This window comes from Primulina tabacum, chromosome 5, assembly GCF_025594145.1.
Source record: "Primulina tabacum isolate GXHZ01 chromosome 5, ASM2559414v2, whole genome shotgun sequence".
Taxonomy (NCBI): Eukaryota; Viridiplantae; Streptophyta; class Magnoliopsida; order Lamiales; family Gesneriaceae; genus Primulina; species Primulina tabacum.
The window spans coordinates 42598714-42623516 of NC_134554.1; the positions used below are offsets into that span (position 1 = coordinate 42598714).

The window sequence follows — 24803 nt, forward strand, 5'->3', positions numbered from 1 at the left end:
ATGACAACAGGTGGGACAGGATCGGGGTCAAGAAGATGATGAGAGAAGATGAGTTAGAGTGGTGATTCCGGACTTATTGTCGACTTGGTTTAATACTTGAAATTTAGTAGTTGAACCTTAGACTAGTTTGAATAATTGTTGTACATTATTGTACTTTTATACTGAGATGTATAATAGATTGATTCCATTACCTTCCGTATTTTAAAGAAAAATTTTTAAACCCTGTTTATCTTAATTGATAATTAAATCCCAAAGATGATTAAGAAAATGATTAGCGTCCGGGTCCCCACAACAGGTGGTATCAGAGCGATAGATCCTTTAGACTAAGATAGAAGAGAATGAGCGAGGTAGATTGAGTTTTCTTTCCTTGCATGTGATTGCTAGCATGAGATTTATTTTAATGTTGACTTACAATACATGTTTACCTGATTATCTGATTTGAATTGGTAATATGTATTATTGAGTATGAATCAGATCTGATTCATGATCAGCAGTAAGATGATCAGAGAAAGATTGGAACAGATTTGTAGTATTTGAGTACTAATGGTTTGATAAGCAGATATACCTCTACGGAGAATTCTAGAAAGGGGTAGTGCTTCGACTGAACAGATAGATGTATCAGAAACTCAGATGGAAATACAGTTGGAAGAATTTCAGTTATTTCAGCCGCCGATTCTGAGTGGTGTTGAGATGTCTGAAGATTGTGAGAACTGGTTTGATGACATAGAAATACTGTTTGATTTACTTGATTATTCAGATGAGCAGAGAATTAAACTGATATTCCACCAGTTACGAGAGACTGCCAGAAGTTGGTGGATTACAAGTAAAAGAATGCTAGAACAGAGAGGTACAGTGATTTCGTGGGAAATATTCAGAACTGAATTTTATCGAAGATTTTTCTCAGTTTCGTACCGGGAGGACAAGAAAGCAGAATTTGAGAATTTGAGACAAGACCAACTGAATATTGAAGAATATGTTGCGAAATTCTCTACTCTACTGCGTTTTGCTCCTCAGGTAATTGGGAATGATGAAGCTGTAGCGGATCAGTTCATCAGAGGATTGAACTCGGAGATAGTTGCATTGATGAATATGCAGCGACCTTATCATTTTGCTGATGCCTTGAGTAAAGCGAAGAGAGCGGAGGCGAGTCTGATTAGACAACTAAAAAGGGTGTGTGCGATGCAACCCTAGACACAGCAATCCCCTCTCCGATTTGATCGTGGCAGCACGAGTGGAAAGCAAGATTTGCTGAAAGCTCGAAAGAAACAGTTTAAGAAGTTAGGGAGCGGACTGAGTGGTTCGTCTAGCTCCAGTAGTTCCAACCCGAGTCATACTGGAGTATATTGCAGAACTTGCGGAGGGAGACATTCCACAGAGCAATGCGAGGGAATGGCTGGTAGTTGCCATATTTGTAGACAACCAGGACACCTTGCTAGAGTTTGTCCTCAGAGAAGTTCCCGAAGATTTTAGGGAGCAGAAGACCGAGGAACAGACACCGGACACACCTGATGATAGAGTGGCAGGTACTATTTTTATGATTATATTGCATATGTATTGATATATACTAATGCATTCCCTATGATTACCTTTGACTGAGTTGCATTGAGATATGCTGTACCTGTTGAGTCTGATTGTACTGTAGTATTGATTCCCTTACTTTTTGGGAAAGAAAGATTGATATAAGAGATTTCTGTGAAATATTGTATACTACAGTAAGATGAGAATAAGGTCGAGTTAGATTATGATGTACTTGTATTTCTGAGTTGACCGCATTATTGATATTAATATGCTGAACAAGTACAGAACTATTATAGATTCCTTTCAGGAGAGTATAGAATTCAAACCAGATGTGGCTGATGAGTAAAGATTTCACGGTAAGGATTACAGATTTAGAATTCCTTTGATATCTGTATATTTATGACTCGATTAATACAGAAAGGAGCAGATGGTATCCTTATGTATTCAGTAGACATACTGAAATCGAGCATAGAATTGGACAGATTTGCCAATAATGTACGAGTGGCTGATGGTTGTCCAGATGAGATTCCGGATTTGCCTCGAATTGAAAGATAGACTTCAGAATTGAAATGAGATCAGGTACTGTTTGTTTTATTAGAATTCAGTACAGAATGATATTGAATGTGCAGAATGTCACTGAATGAAGTGAAAGAATTAAAAGATCAGTAGAAGAGTACCGACCAGGAGTTACATTTGATTTAGTGTTGCTCGGTGGCATATTTCAGTATGTTCAGAGATATTCTGATGATTTCATGCTCGTTATATCTATGACATTTTGATATATTTGTAGCATCTGATTGATTGAATCGAATATCTGAAGATTGTATTGAATACTCTGAGAACTGTGAATATTGTATACAGATATTATTCCGATATGAATCATGCTTGAAACAGATGGTATTCAGAATATGCGATATCTGAAGTTAGTATACTGATTGATTTTGACACAGTTGAGATCATGATCAGTAGATAAGAATAATACCGATATCAGAAATTTCAGAAATGTCAGAATTGTCAGAAATTTATTTTGGTCTGAGTTGGCAGATTTTCGTATACGATTGTTATTTTGTATCTGCTTGAGTATTGCTATTGTTCTAACACTATATTTGAGACAGCTTATATTGTTTGAGGACATACTATATTTGCAGATGATATATAGCAGTTGATCAAAACGACATGAAGATGTGATTGATTAGTCAGAATTGACAATATTGCCAGGAATTGCCGTTTTATGAGTTTACTAAACTCAGTAGATCAGTATAGATTATTGATATTATGAATCTGATTTGATAGTACTGTTATTCTGAGTCAGTATTTGATATAGATTATTCAAACCGAATCAGAGTTGAATTCGAGAATTTCAGTAGATCAGAAATATAATCAGAATGTTCATAGCTTAATTTCAATAATCAGAACAGAGCATCAATCAGAGTGACAGATATGTGATTTTACGGTATGAGAATGATTATCTTGTGATGTCAAATGTTTCAGAATTGTGCAACAGAATTTGATATCGACAATCAGAACTGAATACCAGGTAGGTATTTTTCTTTAATTTATATTATTAACTGATTGTTTATACCAAATAGTTCGAATTGGAAATGACAGATAGGGTCAGAAGCGCACAGAAATGGATTCAGTAGTCGTTCAGGTAACAGAAAATATATGATAATTCGAACAGATAGTTTGATATAGACAGATTAAATCAGTTATGGCAGAATTTATGCTGAAATGTTGGCAGAATTGTACTGAAATGTCTGAACCGCCAATAAATGAAGATAGAAAGATAGAGATCAGAAGATTTATTTCAGAATTTGTATATATTCTTGACTAGATATGGGGAGTATATTTCGATGAATTTCGTAATAAGATTACTGCAATACTTTCCAGATTGTGATATGATATGATTGTGATTGACAGATTGTTCAATCTATATCTATTAGTTGTACAAGATGACGTACAAACATGACCAAATGACACAGATCGATGTCAAAGAAATGGTCAGATTGATCAGAATGTAGAACTAGACTATATCAGATTGTGATTTTGATTGAGTTTGTAATTGTGGCAGAACGTACCATGAACTCATTCATATATTATCCACAGACTGACAGATAGCCAGAGCGTACTATTCGGATATTGAGAGATATCCAGGGAGTGGCAGTGCTGGATGCTAGCACCAGTTAATATGACATATTGTCATCCTATGAATTATAGTATGATAATAGCCATCAGAAGAGTAATGAGATAGTTACAGACGATATATTGTACAGTGAGTACTGCAGATTTCTTTGATATAAGAATAATATCTCGGAGATACCTGAGATAAGATTTGATACGGTCAGAGATATGACAAAGAAAATGTAGCTAATTCAGAAGAGAATGAAGATAGCTCAGACCAGACAGACTTAATACGCCAACGTTGAATGATGACGATTGGTATTTGGGGCCGAAGATTTAATATATCCTTGACTGGGATAAACAGATTTGATAACAGCTGATGATATTGATTTGGTATGAGCTGTTGATTGATATATACGGATGTTGTATAGCCAGTATTGTGAGATTGATTCGGTCAGAGTTAGTTCGAAGGGTATTATGATATTATGCTCTTGAATTATTATTCCAATTTAGAATCACAGATCCGTACAAGAAAGATATTTCAGAATGAAGACTATTCTATTATTGAAAATACAGTAAGTTGACAGGGCCTCAAAGAGACTATCTGAAAGACAAAACTTGTCATGAGATTAAGATTTCAGAATGGATTCATTGAGATGAATTTTGATTTAAACTCTGTATACATTTCTTCTGATATGTCTGAATTGATTACTTGCGAGTTCGAGGATGAACTCAGATCTAAGAGGGGGAGAAATGTAAGGCTCGAGATTTATTAGTCTTCATTAATGTGATATTCGGAAGATATGAGTATGCATGACATGTAATGAGAAGCACTAAATGAGATTATGAAGTGGTGCATGAAATATAGACCGCACCCGCGGTAAGGAAAGGACCGCACCCGCGGTTGAGCTCATGAATTGTGGAAGAATTACAGTAGCATGAGCGCACCCACGCTACGAACAAGACCGCACCCGCGGTTGATGGACAGAGAGTTGGAGATTAATTACGGAAGTGACACCGCACCCGCGGTGCTAGACAGACCGCACCCGCGGTGTTGTACCAGTAGGGTCAGCGCACCCGCGTTAAAAGACAGAGCGCACCCGCGGTCCAAGCTTTGGGAAAAGTTGATGCATATCAATACATGGAGCGCACCCGCGGTGCAAAAGTGAGTGCACCCGCGGTACGACGTGCGCGAGAAAGAAATGGGCCACTTGTCCTAGCATGCATGTGGTATATATATTACTTCATTCCTTCGGCCATTACAGTGGAAATTGATCCAAAGTTCAAAGAAAATCCTCAAGCTTCTTTGTACTTGAGAAATTTAAGTTTTGAGAAATCCGTCCGTCTGTTTTTGAATCCGACTTCAGTACTGTGTTCCTATCGACGCAGACTACAACTGGACGTAAGTTTCGTTACGTTTAGACATGATTTGAATTTATGATATTGTCAGAATTGAATATGAATCGATATGATGTTTCTGCTATAGTAGACATTGTATAATTCAAGTCAGATTTAAGAATAGACTGTTTATACAATTGTTATGATTTCGAAAGATATTGATTGGGATTTGATATCCGAGTTGTGCTATTACTGATCTTAAGTGTACAGATATTGAGATTATGAATTGTACTGATACTGATTATGAATTCTGATATTATATCTGTGATGTTGAGATTGACGGGGATATCGAAACTGTATTGTTATGCCGTCGAAACATCAGTTAATTTAGAGTGATCAGATTCCGTAATGATTTCAATGATATCGTTGATATGAATTAGATTGTACCTTGTTCAGATATGGATCAGATTATATACTGATTTGAGTATTGATCAGAACAGGTTTTGAATCGAATTATATACTGATATTGTATTTATACGATTGTCATTCGCCAGACTGGTTATGGACAGATTGGAATACAAGACTTCGTCTTCGTCAGACCGGGAAGACAAAGGTATAATTCATGTTTTGTTTTGGGGAAGACACAGCTCAAATGAGATTCAATTTGAGTTGCCCAACAAAATCACATACTAGGGTTGTTGTTACCTTTTGATATAATTGATTTGTTTATGGAACTATATTCAAATCTCTTGATATGACGATGCCTTGTTTATAGATTTATATTCAAGCATTTGACACGGATCAGATTCAATCCGATTGTAGACATTCGATACAGACAGGACCGAAGTCTAGGAATAAGACGTACAGTTACCCCGATTGGGAGAGGTAGGTGACAGACAGTGACGTCTTATTCACACCGGGATCCCTAGAGTTAGAGTCGAGTCGAGTCAAGATATGAATTGAATTGAGTTGCATGCTTATTTTATTTTGGTTTCAGAGATTATGGAACCCATTGTTACGGCATGCTTATTTTGATTTGGTTTCCTAGACTATGAAATCTATTGTTATGAATTTTATGCATGATAATATGCTTTATGATTTATATTGTGCGTATGCATGTATACATGTTTTATACTGGGATTTATTCTCACCGGAGTATTCGGCTGTTGTCTTGTTTTGTATGTGTGCATGACAACAGGTGGGACATGATCGAGGTCAAGAAGATGATGAGAGAAGATGAGTTAGAGTGGTGATTCCGGACTTATTGTCGACTTGGTTTATTACTTGAAATTTAGTAGTTGAACCTTAGACTAGTTTGAATAATTGTTGTACATTATTGTACTTTTATACTGAGATGTATAATAGATTGATTCCATTACCTTCCGCATTTTAAAGAAAAATTTTTAGACCCTGTTTATCTTAATTGATAATTAAATCCCAAAGATGATTAAGAAAATGATTAGCGTCCGGGTCCCCACAAACAATACGTATGGTGACTACCCGTAAATATTAGCTTAATTGCCTTGATAATCCTAGGATGTCTGTCGGATAAAAAAGGTGTCCTCATTGAATGGAATGTTTTGATACGAAATCAGAACACTTCTCAAATGATAACAAAACCATTCTCAATCAGTATCATTCTCTGCATCCACTATAGAATAAGCAATGATGAAAAGATCATCATTGACATCCTTCGACACAACAAGTAAGATACAACCTTTATACTTATTCTTTATATAAGTCCCATCCAAAAAAATTAACGGTCTACAACCTGTAACAAAACCAATTGCACATGGCTGTAAACAAATGAAGAGTCGTTTAAATTTATTAGTTATGGGATCAATCTCACACTCAGCTACACTTCCAGGATTCGTTTCTCGAACAGCACAACAATACCATCTTAGTCTATCGTAGCATCCTTTATCTATGCCATGAATATCATGTGAAGGATCGAGTGTGCTAGTGCCTTCGAAGTCATTTCGAACACTATATTCTCCAATGATCTACAATAGCTCGTGTTCTAAGAATATTAACACTGATGAATTAAATCGAGTTTGGTTAAAACCAAGCGTAAGAAACTCGAAGTAATCCTTCGTGAATAAAACTGTTATATTAGAAAATATTTTAACTTATGTAAACTGAATAATCGAAAAAGGATAGATTTGTTTTTGCATTCATCAGTTCAGTTATAGTGACAACTGAACTGACGAATACTCCAACTGATCCAAACAGTTTGAAAACAGCAGTTAATCAGTTAAATACACAAGATATTTTTATGGATGTTCGGAGACTTCAACTGCTCCTACGTCACCCCCTTCTACCGCCTCGGGTAGGATCCTCTAGAAGAATTTCATTTATACAACTCTTTGTACAAACCCACTTAGCTAGGACTTACACTACTGCCTAAACTGAACTCTTAGCTACGACTGAAGGCAGCACCTTCCAGCCAACACTTCTTTAACGTCTATGTGTCAAAGACTACATACACAAGTTTAACGTCTTCGTGCAAGATTGTATATTAGTGGTTGAGAGAATTTGTGTGTGAGAACTGAACAAGGATGTTCTCACACACTGAGGGAAAATTGCTTCTAAACTAAGCAGATAACACGTTGAAGTGTCCCTCTGGTCTGAATGCTTCTGAAAGCAGATGTGCAATGTGCATGCCCTTTCTTTTCTCTCTTGAAGAAGCTTTTTGTATTGTATCTCGTTCTTTTTCTTCAGCTTCTTCTTGTTGTATATATTTGAGTCTTCACTGATCTTCTCTTTATATAAGCGGAAAAACTGAACGTATAGTTAGACTCATTTATTGTATCCGTTGCATCTTGAATTCGTTTCTTGGACTTTGTGTCTCGACTTTTCGACTGCCCTTCTGAAACGTTTTGTCTTTAATGCTCTGATGCAACGTCCATTATTGTCCTTTGACTGGACAATGGCTTTGTACCTTCACGTACAGCTGGACTCCACTGAAAGAGTTTGTCTTCATCCATAACTGAAAGATTCTGACTGATGCTTCGAACTGGTCAGCTGAACAGATCTTCAGCTGGGCTGGTGAAATCAGTTGACTGGTCAGTTGAACTTATTTCACTCTTGTTCAGTTGTACTGATCAGCTGTGTTTCTTTATCAGTTGAACACTCCTTCGGCTGGCCAGGCTTCTGAGGTTCTCCTGCTGAACCACCCATCAACTAGACAATCAGCTGGAATGCTTAATTGACGTAACAGTTAGACTGATTCAGTTTGTGCGATCATTTAGGTCTTCAGCTTGCGATGTAAACAGCTCGTGATTGATCCTAGCTACTGCACACTAAAGTAGATTATTAGTAACACAAATTAACTATTTTTGTTATCATCAAAATCAAGATTGCGAACTTGAAAAGTTCCAACATCATGCATCGCTAACTCCTTGCCCTTCCACACATTGCCCTTCCACACATTGCGATAGTTTAACTCTACTCCATAATCTCTTTACAATTATTTTTTAATTGTACAAGGACGATAAGATGGCTCTCCTATAAATTTGTATCTCACCACATTAGCTATCCATGTTGTATCTGCTCTAGGAATGTCCTCTACTACGTAGATTATTCTCACCACATGTATGCTGTAAATCGCATTTCCGAATCGCAAATATATTGTCTGATTTATATTTAGGAGCATAAATTCTCCAGCCACAACTCTTTTGATTACAAGTAGCAGTGAATTTTTCGCTATCATTCTTTCTGTACGAAAATGAACGTCTTGTAGCAACGACATAATTTTTTACATATCGTCTAAAGTCAGCAGCATCCTTGAATGATTGACCTACGCGACAGATGCAATTAATCCAAGCTTCTAGTGTATTGCACAATTAGGCCTGATCGGCTTCATTATCACTAATTGACTGTATGTCTTCCTCAACAACCCTTACCAATTTCATATAAACTTGTTACGTGCAAGATACACGAATAAGTATTTAACATACAAAATGTAAAATATTGAATGTGAATAATATTAGTATTGTCAAATCATATAATCTGCACTTCACCTAAATATGCATCCAACTACATATTATTAACCAATAATCTGCCAGAAAAATGTATTTACATCATAATACTAGAGCAAAAATTATAAAACTACACCAGTTTTAAAATTTCACAATTTCAAGCTTGCTATATATAAAATAAAAAAATTATCAAACCAAAATACGAGGAGAAATATAATATATTTTACCTCCCAATATTTAGGCTGCTGAAATGTTCGCTTTTACTCTCTGCTCTCAATTCAATCATGGTGAGCTTTATACACATATGAAGATGAATCATATTTAGGACATCATCATCATCGTTCAAAGTCACGTACATCTTGTGTTGTGGAGCTACATATTGCAAAATCATAGATTCAGGAGTAATCTCTGCACATTTCTTTCCAAGCCTCACAAATATATCCATCAAACTACAATCACTGAAAATTGAAATCACAAACAACTGCTTCTTGCACTTACAACTACCCAAAAACGAAAGGTTGCAAGCCCCACTTACAGATTCCATTTTGCACCTAATACATAAAAACATACAAAGTTAATACTGTAAAGAATTTCAAGACAATTTTAGAAAAATTAACAACTTCTACAATAAAGAAATAAACTGTAAAATTAGAGGATAAAATTGAATTAAACGACAAATTGATAAGTGCAATTTGTGCACTTAAATTATCTTAATAATGCATTTAGATTGTTAGCTTTCTTGGACAGAATTATGCGTTTTTGTTATTTTTGGTGTGATTGCAGGAATCTAGGTACGGCTACGACATGGGCGTGAAAAAGAGCAAAAATGGCGCTTAAAAGAAAAATATGCGCGAATCCCGACTCTGAAGGCAAAAAGACCCGCGCATATGCGCGAGTCAGAGACGCGCATATGCGCGCGAGACACAAGGCAAGACCAGAGAACTACGCGCATATGCAACGGATAAAGCGCGCATATGTGCGCTTGAAGAGATTCCCGATGCTCAAAACAGAGCGCATAAGAAAAGTGCCCAACACATAGAAGGACCTGCGCATATGCGCGAGTCTTGGTCGCACATATGAGCGCGGTGCAATGTTCAGAATTAAATAGGTCAGTCGTGGGCTTTGAAAATGGGTCTAAAAAAGTCTGGAACTTGGAGAGCCGACACACTCGAGAAAGAGGAGCTAAAGTCAGAGCACGGAGCACGAAACGCGAAGAACAGAGATAGAAGACGCTAAATCCGGACACGGAGACGCTCTTTCATCTCTCCTAAACACGTTTCTAATTCAGTTCTTTACTTTTACGTTTTTAATAATTACAAACAGGTTTTGTGTTGATTTAAATTCGAGTATGAACTAATTTTATTTTCTAGAGATTGACGTAGCCTTGGTTGAACCTATGTTATTGGCGTTTTGAATTTTCATTGAATTAATTCATCGTGTTTATTTGTGATTTCTTGTCGTTATTGCTTTTGAATTACTGGCCATAATTCGATTGATCAAATAATTAAGATCTAACACTCGAGAAATGGGATTGAAATTAGGGCAGTGGAAAATCACATCGTTAGACGTTTATAACGTGCAAAAGACGTATAACTCTGATGAATCCATAAGAGAACCTTGTTTGCATTTATTACGTGTTACGTGATTTTGAATAGACATATTAAAATCAGTAATAGGTAATACAGTTCTATTTATCACTTGAAAAAGAGAATAGGAAATTGCGAGTTCTTGATTAGTAAAAATGATGCAATTTAATAATATGTTAGTCAATTTTAATTTAGCATAGGGGATACCAGACAAAATCATATCTCTAGATTGATCTACTCATTGAACTTCAACTGCGTGCTAAGAATTCTCTGATTCGTTATTTGTTTTGAATTGATTATGAACTATCTATTTGAATTCTCTAAATAAAGTTGAACTATGTCAATTATGGTAATTAATATACAGTTTTAAATAATTACTCCTCGTGGGATCGATATCTGTACTTAACCAGTACTAAAACTTGACACCGTACATTTGCGGTAGTGAAAATATGCAACAAGTTTTTGACGCCGTTGCTAGGGAGTAAATTATTTAATTGCATATTGATATCATTACTAAGTAGTCTGGATTTTAATTTAGACTTTATTTTATTTATTTATTTATTTTGTTAATTGATAATCTTCTCTGTTTTGCAGTGAATGCGAAAATATCAAAATCCCGACTTGCTGATTTTTGGTCCAGAAATCGAAAGAACTGCTAGGAGATTAAGGAAAGCAAGAAGGGAGGAAATTAAAGAAATGGCTGAGAACAGAGATAATCAGAATGAATTCCCGAGAGAAGTGCCAATCCGAGAACATTTCCGCCCAATCATCAACGCTCATTATTATGGAATAGCTCGCGGAACCATTGCTGCTAATAACTTCGAGCTAAAGCCCACACTCATCAATATGGTTCAACAGAACCAGTTTGGAGGAGCAGCCACTGCAGATCCCATCTTCATCTCAGAACTTTTCTGGAGATCACGGACACGTTAAAAATTAACGGTGTTTCTAACGAAATTATTCGATTGCGCCTGTTTTTGTTTTCTCTCAGGGATCAAGCAAGGAGTTGGCTCCAATCTCTACCTCTGGGCAGTATTACTACATGGGCAGATTTGGATACCAAGTTTTTGCCAAAGTATTTTCCTCCTGCCAAATCTGCTCAGTTGAAAATAGAGTTGACAAATTTCAGGCGGAGGAAACTCGAGGTGTTATATGAGGCTTGTGAGAGATACAAAGAATTACTCAGGAAGTGTCCGAATCATGGATATGCAGATTGGGTACATATTGAGTTATTTTACAATGGTTTAGATGGGCCAACTAGAGGGAATATGGATGCAGCCGTCGGAGGTACTATTTTCTCCAAAACACCTGATGAGGCTTATGAATTGCTTGAACAGATGACCATTAACAGTTACCAATAGCCAAGTGAGAGATCTGGATCAAGGAAACCTGCTGGATTGTATGTCGTAGACCCGATCACATCACTTATTGCACAGGTCTCGGCATTGACCACACAGATTGCAGCGATGAACAAGGCAGGCCAATCTACGTCTGACGTAGCACTGGTGATTGCCGAAGAAGAGCCTGTTATGGAGGAAGCTCAGTACATCAACAACAATCGTGGCTATGGAGGATATCGAGTTAACCCTCCCCCTAATACTTATCATCCAGGTTTAAGGAATCACGAGAATTTCTCTTATGCGAACAACAAGAACGTGTTGAATCCTCCACTGGGGTTCAATACACAGAAGGGGGAAGGAAAGCCATCTTTTGAGGATCTAGTCGGGACGTTTGTGACTGAGTCTGGGAAAAGAATGGCGAGAACTGAGTCTCGTCTTGATAACATGGAAACACACATGGGAAACATGGGTGCCACGATGAAATCCCTGGAAACACAGATTGGGCAACCAGCCAATGCTTTGAAAGATCAAAATAGAGGACAATTCCCAAGCAATACGGAGGTGAATCCTAGGGAGCAATGCAAAGCTGTCACACTGAGGAGTGGCAAGGAAATTGGAGCCCCAGATCCTACTGAAGGCAATGTGGAAATTCTTGTTGAAGAAGATGATGGAAAAGGTGCAAGTGTTGGGAAAGAGAAAGTAGAGGAACCCAAGAAAGTGCTTGAACAACAGCCTTTACCAAAGGTGAACCTTCCATATCCACATAGGTTCAAGAAGAAAGGGTTAGATGATCAGTTTGCGAAGTTCCTAGAAATCTTCAAGAAAATACACATTAACATCCCATTTGCCGATGCATTGGAGCAAATGCCCAATTATGCTAAGTTCATCAAGGATGTGATGTTCAAGAAGAGAAAACTTCAAGAGTTTGAAACCGTGAAACTAACCGAAGAGTGCAGTGCAATACTCCAAAGGAAGCTACCACAAAACTCAAAGATCCAGGGAGTTTTACTATTCTTTATGTTATTGATGGTTCTAGAGTAAATAGAGCTTTATGTGATTTAGGTGACAGTATTAATTTAATGCCTTTTTCTATTTACGCTTGGTGAGGTGAAGCCTAGCACTATTACTTTGCAGCTAGCGAACAGATCACTTACATATCCACGAGGGATAGTAGAGGATGTGCTGGTAAAGGTAGACAAATTCATATTTCCTGTTGATTTTGTCATTTCAGATATGGAGGAAGACCAGGAGACGCCACTTATCTTTGGAAGGCCATTCTTGGCCACCGGAAAAAGCCCTGATTGATGTGCACAAGGGCGAGCTCACACTGAGAGTATGTGGAGATGAAGTGGTGTTCAACATCTACAACACCATCAGAGGACCAAACGAGGTAAGTACTTGTAATAGTATTGATATCATTGATTCATGTGTATCTCAAGTGGGTGCAGGTAAATTGACGAAAGACTCCTTGGAGAGATGCTTATTGGGATCAGCTGCCACAAATTGGGGCAATATTCCAGATAATCAACTCACAGTTGAAACACATGAAACACAAAATCAATAATAATACTAAATCCTAAACATTAGAAATGAAATCGATAGAATTCACTAATGTAGGGAATTTACAGAAGATCACGCAATAACAATAACAATATTAAAATTGAAACAAATAAAGCAAAATTAAATCACAAACATCTAATTTTACAAGAAAAAAAAACAGAAAGCTTGAGGAAAGAAACACACTTTCAAATCGTCTTCAATTGTTTTTGGTTCGGTTCCGATCACTCAATAATTCTACACTTCAACGGTTTTGTCGGCTTCAAGGTCGACGGATTTCTTATCAACACGATCTCTTCAAGGGTCTTCTCAGCAAGACGAATTTCTTCTCAGCTTGACGGATTTCAAAAATTTCTTCTGCACAACTTCTTCATGTTTCAGGTCCCAACTCGTTCGTTGATGTTTGCCCCAAAAGCGAGATTTTTCTAGATGAGGAGTGCTTAAACAAATAAATAAAAAGGGTAAAAATCGGTCAATTGAATAAAAAGGGCAACAATGATGAATCAGGGAGTTAGAACGTATGTTTTGTTTTGTCAGAGAGTGAGAAAAAATAAAATCTTAACTAGAGACTGAACTTCAAATTTTAAAATGATGTTGGGGATTTTAGGAAAATTGCCCCTCTAATCAAACCAATGTAATCGATTTTATTAAATAATAAACCAAATCATATCGATTTTAAACTTTAATTTTGATTATTTTTTAATATAATTTAAATGTTCAAATATTATAAATAAACAAATATCTATTCACACACAAACATTAAAGTATTTACTATTATGATGTTTGACACAAAAAATAAAAATAATAAAAAATTATTTTAATTTCAAAAGAGAATCCACGTCAATAATATATTTGTAAAACAGAAAAAAAATAAATATAACAAAACACAAAAAATTAAGTTTTAATAGTTGAAAAACTTATAGTAAAAATAAGTTTTTAACATAGTCTATTATAAATTTTTAATATTTAAAAATATTGGTTTTTTTAATCTAAACTTCAAATCAAACCAATTTCTCTGTGAAAGAATATTTTATTCGTTTATTAATTTTCTAAATTGATATTATCAACTTAAGATTTTGTCTTTCTAAACTAAAAGATCTTGTTTGATTTATTTCTAGATATTATAGGATTTGTTTTTAATGTGATTTTTATCTCCAAGATAATTTATCTTTGTTTAAAAGAGTTTTATATCTAATGAAATCTAGTTTTCATATTTTTCAGAACTCTTTTATGGAAGAATTTTAGGTCAAGCATGAGATATAAATATAGAGGGCCTTCCAGTCGTGTGAGCTTTTTTCTGTCGACTAGTGTTTTTCTGAACATACACGAAGTCCAAGGTTGAAAATTTTGAGTGATTGATTCACGTTTATACCGTGTTACTGATTGGTGTTGTAACGTCCAAAAGTCAACCAACGTAAATCACATGCATGCAAATGATTTAAATTGCTTTATTTAATTGATTTTAAATACTTGAATGATACTTAGAATATGATTGAAGGTCTAATTGCATGATTTCATGAAAATTGTGGATTTTATCCAAATATTCGATAATAGTCTGAAGAAAGAAGACTGGAACTACCAAGATAAAATATTTTTCGATAAATATTTTTAAGGCTTAATAATATGATTAAGATTTTCTAAAAATGCTGGGGCCCAAATTATTTTACGAGACGGGCTTGATTTTATCCGAGAAGCCGTTTTGGTCAAAGGAATGACTTTTAAAGGCTCAAAAATTATTATTTTTGAAAACAAATTTTGTAAACTTTTATTTTACAATTAAATATGTATTATTTCACCTAATTTACCTATGATTGAAGGGCCCGATTATTTCTAAACTAAAAAGCCCAAAACCCTAACCCATTAAATGTGCAATTTTCGAAAATAATAAAAGACAAAGCTAGGGTTATTGAGTCCCCTAGTAGCGGCACTACCATCACACACAAAATTTCGACATTTTGGAGAGAAATTTCAAGGCCATTCGTCGCTCATTCGTCTCTTCTCCCAACCCACGCCAACGATCGTATATTCGAGAGTTTTAAACGTAAATGCACGTTTCTAAACTCATTTGATCCACCATTCAAATCATAATATACATGTGTTGCGATCGATTAGGGGGGTAATCGTTGAGCTACAATAGCTCGGTTCTTGAAATATTGAACATCGATGAATTAAATCGAGTTTGGTGTTCAAACCAAGCGGAATACTCGAAATAATCCTTCGTAGAAACCGAATAAATATTTTGTAAACCTATTTAAAATATATGCACGTTGAATGAGTAAAAATATTTTGGTTGAAGTATTTTATCAAATACTTGGTATGCAACATTTTGGTATTTGAAGAAGACATAAAATGCTTCAACAATGCATCTTTAAAAACAGTGAAAATGATAAGCAAATGCAATAAACAAATAGACACGAATTTGTTTATGGATGTTCGGAGATTTCAAACACTCCTACGTCACCCTTCTTCCCCTTGGGAAGGATCCACTAGAAGAATTTGATTTATACAACTACTTGTACAAACCCATTCCGGAAGGGCAGCACCCAACTAGAACTCCTAGCACTCAAGATTGTAGGCAGCACCTCACAATCAGCATATTGTTTAATGTCTCATATGCAAAGACTACATACACAAGTTTATTATCTTTGTGCAAGACTCACTCAACTAATCTTTGAAAGTTCAACTCTCTTGTATATGTGTGAGTGATTGTATGTGAGGAATTTATCATTTACAGTGTATATCTCAAATGTATCCTCACACAAGGGCTTGTGCTCTCAACTAGCTGATATCTTCATGCTAACTGCCCATGCTTTGAATCCTCTTCAAAAGCTGTTGTTTGATCTTTAATATGTTGTATTTATAGGCTCCAACACTGATATATACGTTAGACACAAGAATATGACCGTTGGAAAGTTTCTGTACTGTTTCTGGAATTGCAACGGTCAAATTCATCTTGCTGGACATTTTTTCGACTGGTCAACTCTGATCAACTGGTCAACTCAACTGGTCAATCAGCTCAACTGGTTCAGTTGGTCTAGTTCAGTTCAACTGGTCTTCAGCTGGTCTGGTTCAGTTTCAGCTGGTTCAGTTCAGCTGATCTGGTTCACTTGGTCTTCAGCTGGTTTGGTTCAGTTTCAGTTGGTCAGCAGCTGGTTCAGTTCAGTTGGTTGGTCAGCTGGTCAGCAGTTGGTTTAGTTGGTTCAGTTTCAGCTGGTGTGCTGAAATCAGCCTAGCTGATTTCAGTTTGTGCAGAACCAGTAACTTCATCGTCATTTATCAGCATCTTAAGCTTTGATTCAGACTTTGACTTCTGAAGATGATTTGTAGATCATCGTTTTATCTTTCCAACGCATACTGAATCGCTTCATTTCAATAATCTAGCTGAGAGATATGACCAAAATACCGCAGCTGCTCAAACTCAACTGATTGCTGTTTTCGTGTGATCAGTTCGGTAATTGAGCGATCAGTTAGACCATGATAACATCCGATTTTGCCCAACTGACGTGCAATACAATTTGTTCCAAATTGAGTTTTCTAATCAGTTCACTTGGCGGATTTTCATTTGGATAATCCACTTGAGAGATATCATCAAAATACCAAAGCTCGCCAGAAATTCAGTTTGTGCAAAATTCAGTTTCAGCTTGCTTCTTGTGTTTTCAACTTCACACTTGAGTAAATATGTTAGAAACACAATAACAAGTTTTGTTAACATCAAAATCAAGATTGCGAACTTGAAGAGTTCCAACAGCATGTTTCATGTATTTTAGCATGAAAAATATTTGAGTTCAAATCGCTTAACATTTTGATGATTATTTCCAAAGTTTTGATAATTTTATGCGTATATGATTGTGTTATGATTTTCAATGGGTACGCTGCCAACATAGGATATTTAAGAGATTGGAAAGAGTGTCTTTTAGGCATGAGACGATGGCTAGACAAGAGCTAAAGGAGCCGTGCATGGTGAAGGGTAGAACCTAGGGTTTATGGGCTTTCCTTGGGACTTAAGGGTTCGCTTATGAGGGGTGGTGCACCAGGGCTCGGCCAGGGCTGGTTAGGGTCCTCTGTTGGCTGTAACCAAGCGAGCTAGAGGGCTGGATGGTGGCTAGATGTGGTGGCAACAAGGAGGGAAGAGTCCACAAGCCCCAGGACTCTTCCCCATACACGCGTGCGGCTAGGTTCTTCAGGATGGTGCACGGCTGGACTAGGTGGCTAGGCTGGTGCAGTAGGGTCTAGGGAGGATGGCTTGGGGTTGGGACATGGTTTGGTGCAACAACAGTCCAAGGTCGCTTGGGTTAGCATGGGCCGCGACTTTGGTGAATAGAAGGAAAGGGACTCGCGCGGCTGGCTGCTGGAACTAGGGGCTAGGTGCTCGGGTCAGGGCGAGTCTAGGAGGGTTAGGGTTAGGTCTTGTCCATGATGGCTTGGTGGTGGCTCGGTGCTTGGGCGAGACGTGTGGTTCTAGGATGATTAGGGTTCGAACATAGCCTAGACAAGGAAAGTGGCTCGAACCATGGCTCACGGGGTATCGTTCGTGGCTCACGGGGGTAGTTTAAGGATGAAAAGTTTATGTTTAAAGTTTGGGAAGAAAATATTAAGTGTTGAATTAATTCGGGATTAAAACGCTTCACGGTTTAGTAATTAAGGAAATAAATCGAAAGGATAGGGTTTATGTCTAAGAAAAATATAAGAAATAAATTTTAAGCTTATATGATGGTTTGGAACATGCTCGATTCAATAAAAATAAGAAAACGTCAAAATCGGGAATTTTAAAGTCCAAGGGTAAAATGGTCATTTTGCGTCCCGGGTAGTATGAAAGGCTTGGTAGAGTCCGAATAATCATAATACATGCTAAATGATATTTTAAAATATTTATGGTGAAAGTATGAAATTTTATGACTTATGTTATAGTTGTACGATTTTTCCTATAAAATGCTATTTTACGAATTTGGAAAAGATATAATATTTTATAAATAAAAAGAAAAGAAAAATATTTTGAAAAATGTTAATTGACTGTGACAATATGATATGATATGATTGATAATATCGTGAGAGAGTAGGCCTCAGTGGGAGCCCATTTACGGGAGAAGGCCCAAGAAGGAGCATAACGATCGTATTTCCATTTACGACGATGCCTAGGTGCCTGTCCATATGCGCAATGGTGAGTGAAGACTGATTAAACGACCAAATGATACGAGTACATCTAGTCATTTTCAAGTGTCAAATTTCATCAAACTCCCGAGAGACACTTATTTCCGCATTAGCTTGATAGTTAAAGTTTTGAAATAAAGATTTTGAAATGATTTATTTAGATTTTTATGATTTATTTTCAAGTATAGTTTTGATCATGTTAAAGTTTGACGTATGATTTTTGTTAATTGTCTTAATTAATAGTTTTGATCATGTTAAAGTTTGACGTATAATTTTGACCATTAGCTTGATAGCTAAAGGATATGGCTTGGGCTTCCGCAGCCTCTTCTTGATCCCTTTGAAGATTCCCTAGGGCCTCTTCCAGCTACTGGTAATTCACCTCTGAAACGGTACTCAGCCCGATTACTACCTCTTCATGTAAAATCCGGGCTTACTCTAGCTCCCGCTGCATCTTTTGATGAAGCTCAATAGCAACCCGAGCTCGGTTGGCCTCTTTCTTGGCCAAGGAAGACACTTCTTCAAAGGCAGCAACTAGAATTTGAAGGCCCTACAAGAAACAATGAAATTTAAAATAAAAAAAAAAGAGAAAGAAAAAGGACAGGAGGGGAGGAAAAGAAAAGTTCGTAGAAAACTTACCGAGAGGGTCAGACAAGTCCCCTCGAATAATTTTTGATTAGGGGACAGGCCCCGTAGATGAACATCTTTGGCAGGAGATAGTAAGCTCTTGACAAGCTTCACCCCCGCCGAAGAAACCCCGTCCAGGAAGAGGTAGCCCTAAACTCTTTGCAGGCTGGAGTGGTAGGACTCGGTAGGAATTTTGGCAGAGGAAAAAGGAACAGATTGGGCTGCCCGAGAAAAGCCTTGAACTCTTTCCTCAGCATCACTATGGAGAATCAGCTCCAGGCTGGAAACTACTTTTCTTTTCCTCCGGATGAGAGGAAGATGATCCATAGAATCACCTGGGGAATTAGGAGGAGCAGTCTCTCCCTCTGTCTGGTCAAGTGCCCGGGCAGAACCTCCTAGTGTGGCTGCCTCGGCTGCGGCAGATGCCTGAGCTTTAGCAACTGTTCGCTGAGTCATGGATTCCTTCCTAGAGGCAGCTTTACGTGTAGCACGTTTATTTCTCCTCAGCCGCCTTTTCAGCTGCCCTTCTTCTTGCGAAGGCTTCTTGCATTTTCGAGTTATCTGTCGAAAAATAGAGGGAAGAGAAACAAAATTATTAGAATAAGTGTAAAGTAGTAAGGATCGATAAGAATGAAGCAAGAAAATAAATTACCAGGTTGAGCGCCTGAGTCAGCAATCGCATCGATCACCCTGTATATAGGGTCCTCTGCCCAGGGACTCAACCTGTATGCAACCAAATTTTCTTCAGAAATGAGGAGAGAAGAGGATAATTGCTTGCCGTATACGAGCTCTTGGCTTCGGTTAAAGGGCTCCTCAAATTTATAATCCCGAGGAAGGGCTTGTTGAGTAGGAAGGCTGGGTATAAAGCAAGTTAGGCATTGAGGCGAAGAAGGTAGGGTGATGTAGAAAACCTATCTTTCCATCCCTTCAGAGAAGAAGAGATGTGACCAAGAAACTGACTTTCCAAATAGGCGGACAACAAAAAGGCGTTGTCTCCAAACCGACACACAAAAAAATAATGAAGAGCAAGGGGGTTGATGAGAAGGTTGTGCATCTTGAAAAGAATAGAGGTCGCGGCCATTATACGGAAAGAGTAGGGATGAAGCTGGTTTATGAGAACCCCAGAGAATTGGGTCAATTCGATGAAGAAAGAGGGGATGGGAAATCTGAGACCACTACGAATTTGGTCTCTGAAAAAAGTAAAGAGACCTTCCAAGGGCTGATTAGCCCGATTAGAAGGACCGGGGATCCAGATTTGATAGGAAGAAGGAATAAAGCATAGGACTCTAAGATCTTCCTCAGCCTCAGAGCGTAGAGTACTTTCCAGGGCAGAAAACTAGGGAGCACTCGAAGCCTCAGGGTGAGGCGAGCTAGGAGCCCGGGCTTTACCATTCCCATTTTTTATAGCTCGGGAAGTTCCAGATGTGGATGGTTTGGTTTTTTTCTTTTGTGATTTTATTGGAAGAAGGCTTTTTGGGGAAGTAAAGGGAAGAATCAGAGCGTATTGCTGCAGACTTGTGACCAGATGAGCCGCGCACATTCGTCCCAGAAGTAGAAAAGGTAGAATTTGACATTTCTGAAGGAACAAGAAGAGAAGAGAGGACTTACGAGTTGTTGAAGCTGGACGGAACGAATAGCGATCGTCGGAGGAGAACCAAAGAGCGCGGGAAACGAGGAATATTGTGGAGGGAATGTTGGAGTGTAAAATGAAAAATGGGGAGAGTCTATTGTTTTATATAGACAGAGGAAATTCGATCTAAACCATTAATCTTAAAATGAAGGGACAATCATGATACTCTTTGGAAATTGTGCGAGGAACATGAATAAATAGGTACGGAATTCAAAGCGACATCCGATCTTTTGACTACTAGGGTTTACCTCATGCTCACGTCAACTCTATGTCACATAAGTTTCTCGCCCAGACCCACTTTTATCATTCGGGGATAGCGAGTTGAACTCTATCCCGACTATTTGAGTGAGGGAGTGATGACACCCCGGGAAATATCCCATATTATTCTGGGTCATCGCCGGTTTAGAACTCGGACAATCAAGAGATCAGAGCGGCCGTGTTCCATATCCAGCAATGGTGGAGTTCATCTATGATCCCGGGAGATTAGAGCCCGGGAAACCGGGGGAAACCGGGAGGGGAGAAGGGAGTAGAAAGGGTGGAGTTCATCTATGAGCCCGGGAGGTTAGAGTCCGGGCATTCTGTTACAGGTTTAATGTTTTAGATTACAGGTACCATAACTTGGTCATTATTAGGAGATTTTTTGGTGCATGAAAGAGTGATGTGACTTGGTTGAAGTAAGCATGGACTCTCAGATTTAACAATGTCATAAAAACAGAAGCATGATCAGCTATCCCATCAGAAGTAGTAGCTGAGCACTGAAAAAAAAATCATAATTGGCTTTCCTCCTATAAATACCAAGGTTTGTTTATTGATAAGGCATTCAGATAAATTATCTTGCAAATGAAATATTCACTCTCTTCATAAAATATTGACTTGAGCGTCAGAGTGGCTACGTCAGAAAACCATTTGGCGCCTCACTAACGATCTCTGTTATATTAAGTGTGCAGATACCTCCAGAGCTAGGGAGAACCTCTTCCTGAAAATATATAACTCGACCCGATGAAATTGCCAACCTATCTCGCACCCAATTCATCCGGTCACATCAATATCAATTTGAGATGTTGCTAGACTTAATTGTAATAAAACCATTCCCGCTGTTGAAAGACAACCTCTAAATAAATGGCTGAAGATGAGATGGTTGGCCTCATTTACTAAATTGCATGGTTAGAATACGTCGACCAAGTCGGCAGATTATGATTGTTCCTATTTTATTTTTATTTTTATTTTTTTTTATATGGCCAACAGAATGACTTTTTCACTTACGACTAAGATGATTTTGCTTGTTCTCATCACCACAATGGGAAGAGAAATGTGGTGTTGACGGTCAACTAAATGCTATTAAAGTCAAAGCTCCCAATTTGGTCATAACTTCAACCAAAAAAAAAAAAAGGAGAAGAACAAACCATGAGTTTGTGGAGTATAATTAAAATTGACAATGAAGACTTATAAGAATCACGAACAAGAGATGTTTGCGAGTGATTCGGTGGTTCTTCTTCTTGGTTTCACGTAATAAAATATTCATTATTTTCCATATTTATCTAACATTTATGTTATATAAATGAACTCATTAATGCATACTAATTGCTGCAACAAAATAGTTAATATAGGTATCTACAACAACTTATGCATATATAATATAATTGAAAAATAAAATTTTTCATATATAGTATAAGAGTAGATCTCTTGTGAGACGGTCTCACGAATCTTTATTTCGTGAGACGAAGTCAATCTTACCGATATTAACAATAAAAAATAATACTATTAGCATAAAAATTAATATTTTTTCAAGCACAAATCACGAGGGCATTATTAAAATTGACAGGTCGCACAATTTAATTATTATTATTATTATTTTTACGTTAATTGAATAAAGAACTGACGAAAGGTTGGGAATCTAAATACACCCAGACTGGACGACTTTTCCAAGTAATTAGATCCCGCCCGGTACTTCAAAAAAAAAAAAAAAAAAAAGAATCAATACAATAGCTGTCGCCATCCTTTTGGTTTACAGAGCAACTGTAGAAAGCATCAAGAGAAATAATTAGGACATCCATGTATTCTGATATGGCGGCAAAAAGCTGGTAAAAAGCTGCATATAGTGATTTTTCCATGGCTAGCTTTTGGGCACATCATACCCTTTCTAGAGCTCTCCAAATTCATTGCTCGAGAAGGCCACAGAATCTCCTTCATCTCCACTCCGAGAAACATCCAACGCCTTCCCAAACCCCCCCCTCATCTAGCTTCTTCCTTCACTTTCGTCAAGATCCCGCTGCCAAAAGTTCAAGGGCTCCCCGAAAATGCAGAATCCACCATGGATGTCGGACCCGAAGACCAGGGTCTTTTGAAGAAAGCTTATGACGGCATGGAAGTTGATGTTGCTCGGTTTCTGCGGAATTCTTGCGCCGATGCTGTTATTTATGATTTTGCAGGGTTTTGGGTTCCCTCAATTGCCATGGATCTTGGCATCCCACGCTTTTTCTTTTGTATTTTTCCATCATGGTTCATGGATTTCTGTGGAACAACAGAGGATTTGATCGATGAACTTAAAGACAGAAAAAGTCCCGAGGATATAATGTCACCCCCAAAATGGGTTACTTTTGGGACCAAAGTGGCGTACAAATACTACGAAGCCAAATTGATTGTTGGAGTCAGTGAAAAGAATGCTTCGGGGTTTTCAGATGCATATCGGGCCGGCATCGGAATCTCGCAATCCGACGCTGTTATCATAAGACACTGCCACGAGTTTGAGACAGAGTGGTTCCATTTACTATCCAATCTTTACCAGAAAGAGATAATCCCATTGGGATACCTGCCACCCCATTTCCAAGAAACAGAAAACCCGAGTTCTGACAACTGGGTTTCGATCAAAGAATGGCTGGATACCAAAACCAAGGGATCTGTTCTGTACATTGCTTTAGGAAGTGAGGCGACACCGAATCAAGATCAGCTCACCGAACTGGCACACGGGCTGGAGCTCTCGCAGCTTCCTTTCCTTTGGGCATTCAGAAAACCGGTAACCTCAACGGTGAAACTGCCGGATGGGTTCGAGAAGAGGACGGAAGGGAGAGGGATGGTATGGAAGGGGTGGGTGCCCCAGCTGAATATACTTGGACATGATTCTGTTGGTGGATTCTTGACACACAGCGGGTGGAGTTCGGTAGTTGAGGCGCTGATGCTGGGGGTGCCTCTGATTCTGCTGCCAATAATGGGGGATCAATGGCTGAATGCTAGGGTGTTGGATGAGAAGGAGATGGGTCTTGAAGTGGCGAGGAACGACGAAGACGGATCAATAACCAGGGATTCGGTGGCGTGGGCCGTGAGAAGGGTGATGGTTGAGGAGGAGGGGCACAAGTTCAGGTATAAGGCTAAAGAGGCAATGGAGAATGCGTTTGGGGATAGAGGGATACATGACCGATATGCGCGAGATTTCATCAACCTTCTTCTGCAAAAATCAAAACACAATGAATAATATTCCCCACTGTGTATTTTTTTGTTGTTATTGTTGTTGTTGAGAATTCCTTGTATTTCAATAATATGTTTTGTGAAGGCCCGAAAATCCTTGCTTTGAAAATTTGCGAAAAATTAAAAATTTTTCTTTTAAAATAAATGGAGTGCCTCATCCATAAAATCAACTGATGAATCAAGTTCAATGTTTAAAAAAATATATAGCAGCGGAAGAAAATAAAGTTTGCCAAAAATAATAATTCAAAGAATGTCCAACAACTGGTAAAAATGTTTGAGCATAAAATGACATGTGCTGAAACTGAGGTCCTCGGGTGCCACTACTGCCGACCCAAGCTGGCTCACTGGTCCCCGCCCTCGGCCCTGGCCTCATCAGTACCTACAACAATCAAGTCTAGTGAGCCTAAAGACTCAGCATGCAAATATCGTAGGTAACGAGAAAATGTAAATTGGCATGGATAAAATATCATGTCATGAGGCATACTTAAAATAACTTGTA

General features: G+C 37.9%; 1 protein-coding gene across 1 annotated transcript; it reads left to right on the forward strand.

Annotated features, from left to right (window-relative positions):
• The first annotated feature begins 22766 nt into the window (after nucleotides 1–22766).
• Nucleotides 22767–24398, forward strand: LOC142547796 (UDP-glycosyltransferase 91D1-like). The gene has a single exon (XM_075656256.1). The coding sequence runs from the start codon at nucleotides 23154–23156 to the stop codon at nucleotides 24309–24311; it is 1158 nt and encodes a 385-aa protein (XP_075512371.1). The 5' UTR covers nucleotides 22767–23153; the 3' UTR covers nucleotides 24312–24398.
• Nucleotides 24399–24803: the final 405 nt, after the last annotated feature.

Bases quoted from the DNA above. Each gene is read 5' to 3' on its own strand.
- LOC142547796 (XM_075656256.1), top strand. From the start codon at position 23,154: ATGGATGTCGGACCCGAAGACCAGGGTCTTTTGAAGAAAGCTTATGAC.